Consider the following 13,789-nt stretch of genomic DNA (forward strand, 5'->3'; position numbering starts at 1 on the left):
TTTGTGTGCTGTGGCAACGTATGCAATAGTGCGTGTTTCCGCATATCACTGATGTTAATAAGGAATTGTTCCTTTTAAACATTTTTGTTACAGCAGATTTATTATTTTATTGCTTGCATTTATTTAATTTATTTTTACTACTGAGGGAAGAGGGGCTTTAGTGAAATACAAGAAGAGATTTGAGGGCAGAGTGTCCTCAGTCTCTTCTCTATTGCAGCTGTAGCTGCACTCACACATTGAACAGGAAGTACTCTGTATAGAGTGCCTCCTAATCATTTATAAATTACCATTCATGTTTAGTATCTCGGTATTCGTGAACGAACATCAGGTGATCAACACCGATCACCTCCTGTTTATTCAGGACAAATAGATAAACATGATGGGTCATATTCACTGATCCTTCACTCCACCATCCTGATACTCTCCCTGGGCACTGACACCTTTCTCCCTAGCACAACCCACTGTCTCTACTGTTCCAATCTGGGGGGATCAACAGGCACAGTGGGAGGTTACTTGCTGGTGCCTGCTTATCTATGGATCTTCCCCGTTGAGCACCGGATGCTTCTTTTCTGCACAGCCCACTGTCGTCCCTGCTGCAGGATGGGATAGAAGAGGAGGGTATCAGAGCTGTGCAGGAGTCACAGCATTTTATTTATTTTTTTAATGCAGCAGCAAGGATCACTATCATTTTTGAATAAATTACTATGATTGAATTATATTTAATGAATTAATTATTAATGGCTACAATCAGCAGCTTATAAACTGCTGAATATAGCTTTTTATGTATGCAGCAGTCAGGAGAATCACTCTGATACTAGTTCATGGTCACTGAAGCAACCGAATGTTAAACCCGAGTGGGAAATGTAGCCGATGCAAGGAATACTGGACTTGGTCAGCTGGAAATGGTTCTATAGGTCCATATGCTTTATGTCCATGGCAGTGAAAGGGTTAAAGTTCTGTGCCTATTTAAGCCCCATAAATACCTTAGATTTTTCTTTATGCCTGTGTCAACAATTCATTTCACTCTCTCAAGGTCTCCCTTTGTAGCCACCCATTCAAATATACTGAGAGCAGAAAGTGTAAGTGCTGACAAGGGATGAACCTGGGTGAAAGAACACATCCCTGATATCCCAATTGACCAGCATGTTCCTCTTTGCTGACCACTGTATGGTGCAGCCAATAGCGGTGCTCTGTTAATCAGTTGATTGGTTACTCTTCCAGAAGCAGGTGTAATAGAATTAAATCAAGCAACTGATGGGCAGACTGCACAGTTAAAGTTTACGCCATGCAGTGGAGAAGGGGGCGGGGGATAGGATGTGGTCAATATTGCTTAACGCAAATTTTCTCTATGCAGAATAATCCAACAAAATATTTCCTCAACAGCTGTTGGCAAGAAGGTCACTCATATCAGCCTATGCTCCTACCTACAGGGGCAAGGAACGTAGTTATGTTCCTGACCACTGGAAAGCTGTGTGATACACAAATGAACAATAACTGTATATGTATTGCCCCTTAAACCATTTACCTTTATAGTATTCATAATGGTGCCCAACACAACTCGCCCACTGTACGTCTCCTCCAGATCAAACTCCTTTCTGAGAGACTGAAAGACTCCATTCATGATCTTCTTCACCTGACAGAAAAATCCAACCCACACACGTAAATATCTAAGAGTTGTAGAAAGCATACAGACATTAAGGGATTCAAAAACTGCTGCATGAGCAGTATCTGAGTCCATCTACTTTGGGTTTAACAACTGCTCCTTGCCCCAGGTCACCAATGGCAGTTACGAACAATAGCACACCACGAGAGAGAGAGAGAGAGAGAGAGAGAGAGAGAGACGCACACACACACACGAGAGAGACACACGAGAGAGAGAGACACACGAGAGAGAGAAAGAGACACACCAAGAGAGAAAGACACACACACACACACACGAGAGAGACACACAATGAGAGAGACAGATACATGATATGAGAGAGAGAAAGAGAGACAACAAGAGAGGGAGGGACACACAACGAGAGAGAGAGAGAGAGAGAGAGAGACAATGAGAGAGAGGCACGAGAGAGGGAGACACGCACAACGAGAGAGAACAAGAGAGAGATGAGAGAGACGCAACAAGAGAGAGAGATAGAAAGACCGAGAGAGGGAGAGAGAGAGACGAGAGAGAGAGACGAGAGAGACGAGAGAGAGAGACAACAAGAGAGAGGCAACGAGAGAGACAACAGGGGGGGAGAACGGGGGAGAGAGGGAGAGAGAGAGGCGGAGGGAGAGAGAGACAACGGGGGGGAGAAAGAGAGACACCGGGGGGGAGAAAGAGAGACACCGGGGGGGAGAAAGAGAGACACCGGGGGGAGAGAGAGACACCTGGGGGAGAGAGAGACACCGGGGGGAGAGAGAGACACCGGGGGGAGAGAGAGGGGGAGACACCGGGGGGAGAGAGGGGGGGAGACACCGGGGGGGAGACACCGGGGGGGAGACACCGGGGGGGAGAGAGAGGGGGAGACACCGGGGGGAGAGAGAGGGGGAGACACCGGGGGGAGAGAGAGGCGGAGACAACGGGGGAGAGAGACAACGGGGGGAGAGAGAGGGAGACAACAGGGGGGGGGAAAGAGAGACACCGGGGGGGAGAAAGAGAGACACCGGGGGGGAGAAAGAGAGACACCGGGGGGGAGAAAGAGAGACACCGGGGGGAGAAAGAGAGACACCGGGGGGAGAGAGAGACACCGGGGGGAGAGAGAGACACCGGGGGGAGAGAGAGAGGGGGAGACACCGGGGGGAGAGAGAGAGGGGGAGACACCGGGGGGAGAGAGAGGGGGAGACACCGGGGGGAGAGAGAGGGGGAGACACCGGGGGGGAGAGAGAGGGGGAGACAACGGGGGGAGAGAGAGGCGGAGACAACGGGGGGAGGGAGAGGGAGACAACGGGGGGAGGGAGAGGGAGACAACGGGGGGAGAGAGAGGGAGACAACGGGGGGGGAGAGAGGGAGACAACGGGGGGAGAGAGAGGGAGACAACGGGGAGAGAGAGAGGGAGACAACGGGGGAGAGAGAGAGGGAGACAACGGGGGAGAGAGAGAGGGAGACACAACGGGGGAGAGAGAGAGGGAGACACAACGGGGGAGAGAGAGAGGGGAGACACAACGGGGGAGAGAGAGAGGGAGAGACAACGGGGGAGAGACAACGGGGGAGAGACAACGGGGGAGAGACAACGGGGGAGAGACAACGGGGGAGAGACAACGGGGGAGAGACAACGGGGGGGGGGGCAACGGGGGGAGAGAGGGACAACGGGGGGAGAGAGGGACAACGGGGGGAGAGAGAGACAACGAGGGAGACAACGGGGGAGAGAGAGGGAGACAACGGGGGAGAGAGAGGGAGACAACGGGGGAGAGAGAGGGAGACAACGGGGGAGAGAGAGAGGCAACGAGGGAGAGACAAAGAGGGAGAGACAACGAGGGAGAGACAACGAGGGAGAGAGAGACAGGAGAGAGAAAACGAGAAAGATAGAGAGACAGAGAGAGAGAGACCGGGAGAAAGGGAGAAAGAGAGAGAGAGACAACGAGGGGGAGAGAGAGAGACAACGAGGGGGAGAGAGAGAGAGAGACAACGAGGGGGAGAGAGAGAGAGAGACAACGAGGGGGAGAGAGAGAGAGAGACAACGAGGGAGAGAGAGAGAGAGACAACGAGAGAGAGAGACAATGAGGGAGAGAGAGAGAGAGACAATGAGGGAGAGAGAGAGAGAGACAACGAGAGAGAGAGAGAGAGAGACAACGAGAGAGAGAGAGAGAGAGAGACAACGAGAGAGAGAGAGAGAGAGACAACGAGAGAGAGAGAGAGAGAGACAACGAGGGAGAGAGAGAGAGAGACAACGAGGGAGAGAGAGAGAGAGAGAGACAACGAGGGAGGGAGAGAGAGACAACGAGGGAGGGAGAGAGAGACAACGAGGGAGAGACAACAAGGGAGAGACAACAAGGGAGAGACAACAAGGGAGAGACAACAAGGGAGAGACAACAAGGGAGAGAGAGAGACGAGAGAGAGAAAACAAGAGAGACAGAGAGAAAGAGAGACCGGGGGGAGAGAGAGAGAGAGAGAGAGAACGAGAGAGAGAGAGACAACGAGAGAGAGAGAGAGAGAGAGAGAGAGAGAGAGACAACGAGAGAGAGAGAGAGAGAGACAACGAGAGAGAGACACAACGGGAGAGAGAGAGAGAGAGACAACGGGAGAGAGAGAGAGAGAGACAACGGGAGAGAGAGAGAACGGGAGAGAGAGAGAACGGGAGAGAGAACGGGAGAGAGAGAGAGAACGGGAGAGAGAGAGAACGGGAGAGAGAGAGAACGGGAGAGAGAGAGAACGGGAGAGAGAGAGAACGGGAGAGAGAGAGAACGGGAGAGAGAGAGAACGGGAGAGAGAGACAGCGAGAGAGAGACAGCGAGAGAGAGACAGCGAGAGAGAGAGAGAGAGAGAGAGAGAGAGAGAGAGACAACGAGAGAGAGAGAGAGAGAGAGAGACAACGAGAGAGAGACATAACGAGAGAGACAGAGATCCGTTCACCCATTTCTGTGCTATGTACAGGTGTTAGTTCACTGCTCCTAACCCCAGTTGATCAGCTGTTAAAACAGTAGCTACAAGGTTACCATAGCTTGCCAACCATTTAACTTTGCTTGATATGAACCAGGCTGGTATAGAAAAAGCCCAGTTACAATATGCCTGACAACCAGTGGTGTATTTAGGTTTTGAGAGAGCCTTCCACTAACACCCCCCCCCCCCCATCGAGTCGAGTTCTACATACACTTTCAAGCAGCCCAAAACCTCTCTCGGATCCCACCTGGTCCCCATGCCACATGTGTCCCTTCTTCCAGGGTGCAGTGCTGCCCACCTGAAAAATGCCACCCTAGGCAAATGCCTTGTTTGCCTTGTGGTAAATATGCCCCTGCTGACAACACCTTGACATGCCTCACCAACCTTTTTTATGGCATTGATGCAGTAAAGGCTTATATATGGCAGATTGACCATGCAGCTCATTTTAGTTCAAGTATTGTCATATTGTGCTCCTTTACAAACAACCACACCGTCTTTTTTTTCCAGAGCAGCCTGTATTTCTGCTGAAATTACCTGTGAATTTTTCTTTGTACCCCGAGCAATTCTTCTGGCAGGTATGGCTGCAATCTTTTTTGGTCTACCTGACCTTGGCTTGGTATCAAGAGATCCCCAAATTTTCCACTTCTTAATAGGTAATTTAACAGTACTGACAGGCATTTTCAAGGCTTTGGATATCTTTTATATACTTTTCCATCTTTATAAAGTTCCATTGTTTTGCTACGCAGGTCTTTTGACAGTTCTTTTCTGATTCCCATGGCTCAGTATCTAGGCTCCTCAGTGCATCCACATGAGAGCTCACAAACTCATTTACTATTGATACACAGGCACCAATTGCAATTTAAAAAGCCACAGATGTAGGAATTGAACCTTTAATTGGCATTTTTACCTGTGTGTGTCACCTTGTTTTTCTATACCAAGGCCAAACATTCAGGGTATGTAAACTTTTTATCAGGGCCATTTGGGTGATTTATGTTATCAATAAGATTTAAAATGGAGACAAACAACTTTGTGTTAATACATGGCTTCATACGATCACTATGCCTAAATAAAAGACAGTTTTTGGCATGAATAGTAAAATTTTCAACATCAATGCCAAAATGTCACAATTTTTTCCAGGGTATGCAAACTTTTGAGCACAACTGTATATATGCTAGATATTTCTGTATAGCCCCAAAAAGAAAAAAACCTTTGTAAAAGTGAACTCTGCTTTCTTAGCAAGAAAACCCTTATCTGGTGCCCCTTTGAACTTCATTTTACTTTGTAACTAAGACCTCCCTGACTTCAGACCTAAACTCCACCCTCCTGCCGTCACTTTGTTGCGAAGGGCTTAACCTCCTCAAATTTGGCCCAAGCCCGGTCTGCCTGTCAAGCCTCCTTTGCAAGCAGAGCTTCCTTAATGGCCTCAAAGATATCCCCATTGGACAGGGGGCAGAGCAGATGGACAAGGCTTCTTACTGATCTTTAAGATCAAAGTAAAAAATTTAGATCAGAGGACAGTACCAAGTTTCTGAAATAAAAAGGTAACAGTAGGCTCCTTGTAGAATCTGTTTTAACATTTAAAATGGCCAAAATATTCTCTTGAGAACTGAACAACCAGAAGATTTACCCTGTATTCCTGTTCTGGTGACCACTCAAAAATTTGGTATTTTCTTTCAATTTCAGTGATAACAGTCACAAGAAGATATAGAGTGGGCGAATCTCTCTAACAGGGACACAGAAATAAGACCCAGTTTTTCAAATCCATCCCCACTCATAAAAAAAAAGAAAAAAAAAAAAGTTTTGCCTTCAGGTATACATTAATTATCAGCTAGTCTGCTAAAATGCCTGCTGGGTGGCAGTTCCAAATACTCACTTCTTCTGTGGGGTCCTTCGCCATATTTTGGTCACCAACACTTGTCTGCATGTCTCCACGTTGCTCTGTTAGGGTAATGACCTGAGCCTGGAGCTGGGCGCACTGATAGGAGACACAAAATGGCATGCAAATAGATACAATTTTCATTTCTAACTTTGCAAGATAAATATCCCTTTAATATTCAAGCTGGTCACACTTATCAAAATCAAGTAGTACAATCTATGAAGGAAGTTGAGCTGTAAAGAAATCCATGTGTATGCAATCACAAGGTCCAACACAATTTAGTCCTTTTAAGTGTCATATTAAAGCCCACCTCCAGCTAAAATTTTATTTGTATGAAGTGGAGACATTATTGCAATCGCTGTTTGTGAGATTTCCCCCATTTCCTGTCACGAGAGACAGTGATGGCAAATCTGTAATGGGAGTTAGAGACACAAATAATGAAAGTAATGGAATTTTTCTGCCCTGGTCTTCCTGTCCATTCCCCCCAGCCCATTTCTTGTACGGGTGGCACAGGAATCGAGGCAAAATGTCCCCAATGGGGTCACAGACAGAAATACAACCTAAGGAATTTTAACTCTTTCTGCTCTAGACAAAACAAAGGAGTTGGGTTTTAAACACATGTAATGTAACTACAGTTGTAGGTAATGTTCTATCAAATGACTGAATTTGATGAGTAGCAGAGAAAGACTCACCTGCTGTCTCAGAGGATGGAGCTGACGTACTTTCTCCTGGAGCTGAGACACCATCTAATATATCAAGATGACAATTATTACAAAAAAAAAAAAAAAAATTAATGAAAGAATACTTTGGGAAATGGAGTCACATTGAGGTTTTTACACATGCATAAATAATGTGAGATTACCAAAATTCTGTAAATTAATCTGTAATTCATTTTCTGGGATTCACAGCCCATACTTAAAAAGCCATAAAAAGGGCATATAAAGATTTCACTCACCTCTTCCGCTTGGTCTTTTGCCAGATCAGTGTCATTTTCTCTGGTTCGAGATTCTCTAAGCTTCTCATTGAGCGATGTAATCTGGCTCTGGAGATGTGCACACTGAAGGAGACAAACGAAGGCCAATACACAGAAATGACAATCTGGCTATTTGCAAATGATCTTTAAAGCCCATCTCTGAGCAAGTCAAATTCCTAACCTTAACCCTCTAAAACCTCCCAACTTACCTACCTTGATGTCCAGGTAATATTACCCAGACTCAGGATTAACTTATTCCAGCAGCACATGAAGGAGTCTGCAGGTCTACAGCACAAAGAGTGCCCTGCAGAATTAGGTGGGGGGAGTTGATGAGAGCGGTCAGCTAGGCAGCTGGGGTGACTGATCCCCTGGGCAGATAGTGCTGTCAACCCTGGCAGAACGACCACACTAAACATCTTAAACGACGCAATCGCGTGCTGGAATGATTCTGGCGCAAAACCAAATCCCCTCAAGCATTCTCCCTCTACAAATCCGCCTTCCTCACCTATGCCTCCTCCCTCTACGCCGCCAAACAAACCTACTTCGTAACCCTCATCAACACCCTCTCCTACAATCCTCGCCGGCTCTTCTCCACTTTCAACTCCCTACTCTTTCCCCCCCCCCCATCCCCACCCAGTACCTCACTCACCGCCCACAAGATTGGCATTCACTTCCAAAATAAGATCGATGCAATCCGTAAGAACATTGCCAATGCTCCACCTACCTCCCCACCTAGCCTCCCTCCCACTACAACCCCTCCAACTCTCCCCTCCTCTGACCTTGCAACCGCCCTGCCCCCCACCACCCTTAACATCCCGCACACCATAACCCCCCCAACACTCTGCTCCTTCAGCCTTGCCACCACTGAGGTCACCAAGGTCTTCTCAGAAGCCCGCCTCACCACTTGCCCCCTTGACCCTGTCCCCATACAACGTCTCCGGTCACCCTCCTCCTCAATCCTACACTCCCTCACCCACATCTTCAATCTCTCCCTCTCTAGTGGCGCATTCCCCTCCCCCCTAAAGCACGCGCACATCACCCCCATACACAAAAAACCCTCCTTGGACCCCACTGACCTGAACAACCTTAGACCCATCTCCCTGCTGCCGTTCACTTCCAAGCTCCTTGAGCGCTTAGTCTACAATCGCCTAAGCTCCCACCTCACTGACAACAACCTCCTCGATCCACTACAGTCTGGCTTCCGTCCCCTACACTCCACCGAAACCACCCTACTCAAAATCACTAATGACCTGTTAACCGCCAAAGCTAATGGCCACTACTCAATCCTCTTACTCCTTGACCTCTTTGCGGCCTTCGACACAGTTGACCACCCCCTCCTCCTCGATAAACTACACTCCCTCGGCATCAGAGACTCTGCTCTCTCATGGCTCTCTTCTTATCTCTCCCAACGCTCCTTCAGCATTACCTATAACGCTACCTCTCTGTTGGGGTCCCCCAAGGCTCTGTCCTCGGGCCCCTTCTCTTCTCCATCTACACCTCCTCCCTTGGCAAACTGATACACTCCAACGGCTTCAACTATCACCTCTACGCCGATGACACGCAAATTTACCTCTCCACCCCTCAACTCACCCCTTCAGTCTCTGCCCATATCACCCACCTGCTGAACGACATATCAGACTGGATGTCGCTCCATTTCCTCAAACTGAACCTTTAAAAAACTGAGCTCCTAATTTTCCCCCCAGCCCGCGCCCCCCCCCCCCCCACCCTGTCCATCACGACCAACAATGCTACCATCAGTCCCACCCCGCAAGCCAAAGTCCTAGGTGTCACTCTAGATTCAAACCTGTCCTTCCAACCCCATGTCCAATCGCTAGCAAGCTCATGCAGGCTCCACCTCCGGAACATCTCCACAATACGTACGTTCCTAATCCCAGACACTACTAAACAACTCGTTCACTCCTTCATTATCTCACGCCTGGACTACTGCAACTCCCTCCTCACCGGCCTACCTCATCATAGACTATCCCCGTTTCAGTCTATCCTGAACTCAGCGGGCAGACTCATCCACCTTACCAACCGCTCCTCTTCTGCCACCCCCGTCATTCCCTCCACTGGCTCCCGATTGCCCAACGCATCAAATTCAAACTACTAACACTGACAAACAAAGCCATTCATAATGCTGCCCCAAACTACCGACCTGATACCCAAATACCACCCAACCCATAATCTTCGCTCCTCACAAGACCTCCTACTTTCTAGCTCCCTGGTCTCCACCTCCCACACCCGACTGCAGGACTTCCCCCATCCTCTGGTACTCACTACCCCAATCCATCAGACTGTCACCTACCCTCCTCACCTTTTAGGAGCACCCTGAAAACCCATGTCTTCAGGGAAGCCTACCCCACCCTCACCTAACAGCCGATCTCCTCCAATCCTCCTACCACTCCATCCCCCACAGCCACTTCCTCCTGTGCCACTATCCCCTACCTCCTAGATTGTAAGCTCGAAAGAGCAGGGCCCTCGAACCCCTCGTGCATTGTATTGTTACTGTACTGTCTCATGTACTGTCCCCCACTATAATGTACAGCGCTGAGCAAACCTTTTGGCGCTATATACATACTGTATAATAATAATAATTAGAACAGTTAGCAGGCAGAATTTCCCTATTACATTGAAATGAAAGGAGTCAGTGGTTTCTTCAAGAAAGTCCTAATAATTAAAGTGTTACTAAAGTAAAATTTCTTTTTAAATTAAAAGAGCAAACATATCATACTCACCTACTCTGTGCAGTGGTTTTGCACAGAGTGGCCCCGATCCTCCTCTGCTGGGGTCCACTGCCTCGATCTTGGCTCTCTCTTCTTTGTGTGTCCCCATAGCAAATGGCTACTATGGAGGGCACACACTTTCTCCTCACTGCATTTGATTGCCAGCAGCAGAAGCCAATGACTTCTGCTGTTTTTCAAGTTCTGTGTGAAGAGGAAGAGAGGGGAGAAGAGATGCAGCTGTGCACAGTGCTGGATCTCTTTTCCCCTCTCTTCCCCTTCACACAAGGAAGGGGAGGAGAGAGAAATAAAAAACGTTCTTTAAAAGTGCGAATGCATGCAGACGCAGAAACGGTCATGCACTGACTGGGATCTGCATGCTCTTGGTCGCCTTCTTGCTAAAATTATCTTTTTAGGGCTCAGGGATCAACAGCTGAGCTACACCCCTGGATCCAGGAGCCCAGAATTCAGCAGATGACAGCAAGGGCGGTGAAGAAAAATCCTCCCCAGCCCACACAGCAGTCCCATTCAGCAAGCCCTGCTCAGCCATCACAGCAACCCTCTAGAGCCAGGGTGGCTTCGGGACACAAGATTTACAGCATTTGGCATCCCACAGGTACAGCAGCCTACTTCACCCTATCTACCACCAGCCTTGTAGGTCAGTGTAGTTCGGGACCCCTTTTCCTCAAAGTCCCAAGAAGAGCTCCTGGCCACCCCACAAGCGGACCATCAGCTACCTTCCCCTTCTCCTGCCTCCCTGGGGGAAGAGCTGGAGCTTTCAGCATTTCATATGGACAAGAACATGGCAGAACTCAAAGAATTACCTTCGAGCCAGGCTAGCCTGTCACAAGAGCATCCACCTGTACAACCAGATGCTTACTCAGGTGATGCAGTGCTTATTGCCAGATTCTCTGCTCTCCTGCAACAAGAATTGTCTATGACATGTAATATTATTACCACCAATTTGAGAAGTGACTTTCAGAGTATTGGAGAATGGCTGGACACTACTGAACCTAAAATGGATGGAATAGTAAAGAGTAAATCAAAATGCTAGTATGATTTCTCCCCTCCAGGGGCAATTAGCTCAATTGAATGCCAATAGAAGACCTGGAAAATCAGTCTAGGAGATACAATTTTAGGATCAAATGTCTCCCAAATTCATTTATGGACCTGGAGGAGGCTGTGCATTCCCTGATTAAGGACCTGATACATGAAATGTCTTCTCACCAGCTGGAAATAGATAGGGTCCATCGTACCCGAACAGTCCTCAGACCTGATGGTTTGCCCAGAGATGTCATTGTAAAGCCACATTTGTACAGAATCAAAGACAAGATCATGATGGAGGCTAGAACCAAGAGTGATCTTTCCATCCTTGGGCACACAGTCCAAACCTTTGTAGACATATCCAAACTAATGATCCAGAAGAGGGGATCACTGAAACCCATGCTTGCACACCTGGTTAATCACCAATTATCGCTGGCCATTTCCATTTCACTTATCTTTTACATACAAGGGCAAATCACATTCCTTCACCAACTTCCAGTCTGGAGAGGAGGTGCTTTTGGAACGGCCCTAATATCAAAAGACTCTCCCCACAACTAAAGCTCAACATGCAGCAGCACAACCGGTCTCTCCTCTGTGGTACCAACAGAAGCAGCCTACCTCCTGGGGATCTTCACCCGTCACCTGACCATCTATGTGATGCTCCTTGGTGCTTATTCTCTTTGTCTGCAGAGACCAGCTGTCTCGCCCTGGGACATCGTCCACTTTTGAAGACACTTCCTCCAGTTAATCTCTAGCTCACACTTGTGAACAGTTTTTGGACTTCCAGTAGGCCACAGAATCATGGCAACTCTAAATGCTCCACATATTTCCTTGCATCCCCACCTCTTTTTCCTCTCTTGGATGGATGTCTTGCTACTTCAGGAGACACATTTCTCTCGCACATCTTCCCCCAAATATTTGAATGCTAGATACCCCACTTTCTGTTTGTCAAATGGACCAGATAAGAAAAGGCGATTAGCGATATGTGTAGCAAAGAAAGTCTCCTTCACACCTAATGTAGTTATAGGAGACAATGAAGGTAGATATTATGGTGGTGGGGAAAATGAATGAACGTACAGTCACTCTAATCTCATACTATGCACCCAACACAGGTCATTCTTTTGCTCTGTGCTAGAGTTTTTGATGCCTTATGTTGTGGGATACGTATATATAGGGGGTAATAGGAATACTTCCCTGGACCAAATCTTAGACAAATCTAACCCCCACAATGCAACCCTTAAACATAACCCCAAACAAAGTTATAGATTGGTAAGAATATTGCATTCCTATGATCTTATAGATATTTGGAGAGACACCCGACGATGAGAGATTACACATTTATTTCCACGATCACAAAACCTTGCGAAAAGATGATTTGTTTATACTATCGCCACTACTTCCCTTTGTCTCATTGGCAAAAATTATTCCTTCCCCGTGGTCAGATCACTCTTCAGTCTAAATTTCGCTATCAGATCTGTAGATTAGGCTCAGGCTGCCCTCCTGGCACCTCAATACCTCACTACTCAATGACCCACTTAATTTTTCAAAAAAAGGAAACGGCCCTCCTTTAATACTTGAAATAAAAATCCCTCATCGGACACTTCTCCAAGTATTACTTGGGCAGCCCACAAGGCTACCATTCGTGATAAATTGATACAGATCACGTCCAGAGCTAAATGAGTTTGGGACAACAGATTAAAACTACAAGATGAGGAGCTTCAGCTCATGCGGTAACAGTGAGCTAATCCACATTTAGACTTAAGGCACAAAACTGATACAGCGCAAACAGCTCTGAATCTTAGTCTAATGACAAAAGCAGAGAAACATATCCGCTGGTCTAGACACCACTACTGTACTATGGGGGATAAATCCAATACGCTACTGGTGAGAAAACTTGTCCCCCGGCCATATACTTTGGCCCTGCCAAAATTACGCATGCAAAATGGCCATCTGACCCAGAATCCGCAGTTGATACTAAGACAATTCTTCCATTTCTACTCCAAACTTTATGCCTCTCCCAAATTGTTCTCTAAAATTCAAGCTGAACACTTCTTTCGGGACATCCCTTTTTCCAGAGTAGTGCACAACCACATAGACTTAATGGAAGGGGAATTTACGGAGGGGGAAATTCTGACAGCCATCAAAAGTCTTAACCCATCAAAAGCATTGGGACATTACAGTTTTTCTGGACATCATTATTGGAAATATGCTGAGCTTTTGACTCCCCATTTAAGTTCCTTTTTTATGAATCTGAGAAAGGGTACCTCTGTATTGCCACATGAAAACAATGCATTCATCCATGCCATCCCCAAACCAGGCAAGGACCATCGTGATTGTACGAACTCCAAATTTCACTGATAAATGTGGATCTCAAAATAATGACAAATTTTAGCTACCCATTTGAACACCTTCTTGCCAAAATACATCCACCCCAACTAAGCGGGGTTTATACCAAACAGGCAGGAACCATATCAAACCAGATAACTAATCAACATTATTTCAGCTTTGCATTCCAATTGAGACGAGTGTGGAAAAAGAGGAGGCATGTTGTCTTTAGACCTTCATAAGGCCTTTGATCCCTTATCATGGGAATACCT

At 47.3% G+C, this 13,789-nt stretch overlaps 1 protein-coding gene across 3 annotated transcripts in view; it reads right to left on the reverse strand.

Annotated features, from left to right (window-relative positions):
* FKBP15 (FKBP prolyl isomerase family member 15) overlaps positions 1 to 13,789 on the reverse strand; it is a 79,526-nt gene that overhangs the window by 10,227 nt on the left and 55,510 nt on the right. For 2 of the 3 annotated variants that reach the window (XM_089675189.1, XM_089675190.1), the window contains 4 exons: positions 7,408 to 7,509; positions 7,145 to 7,198; positions 6,450 to 6,551; positions 1,526 to 1,633 (listed from right to left, as the gene is read on the reverse strand). In XM_089675189.1, coding sequence (XP_089531315.1) covers positions 1,526 to 1,633; positions 6,450 to 6,551; positions 7,145 to 7,198; positions 7,408 to 7,509 — 366 coding nt within the window. The remainder of the gene's footprint in view (positions 1 to 1,525; positions 1,634 to 6,449; positions 6,552 to 7,144; positions 7,199 to 7,407; positions 7,510 to 13,789) is intronic. The other variant, XM_089675191.1, reaches the window with a different exon arrangement.

This window comes from Staurois parvus, unplaced genomic scaffold (assembly GCF_062004578.1).
Source record: "Staurois parvus isolate SC_StPar_1 unplaced genomic scaffold, SC_StPar_1.0 ptg000154l, whole genome shotgun sequence".
NCBI classification, from domain to species: Eukaryota; Metazoa; Chordata; class Amphibia; order Anura; family Ranidae; genus Staurois; species Staurois parvus.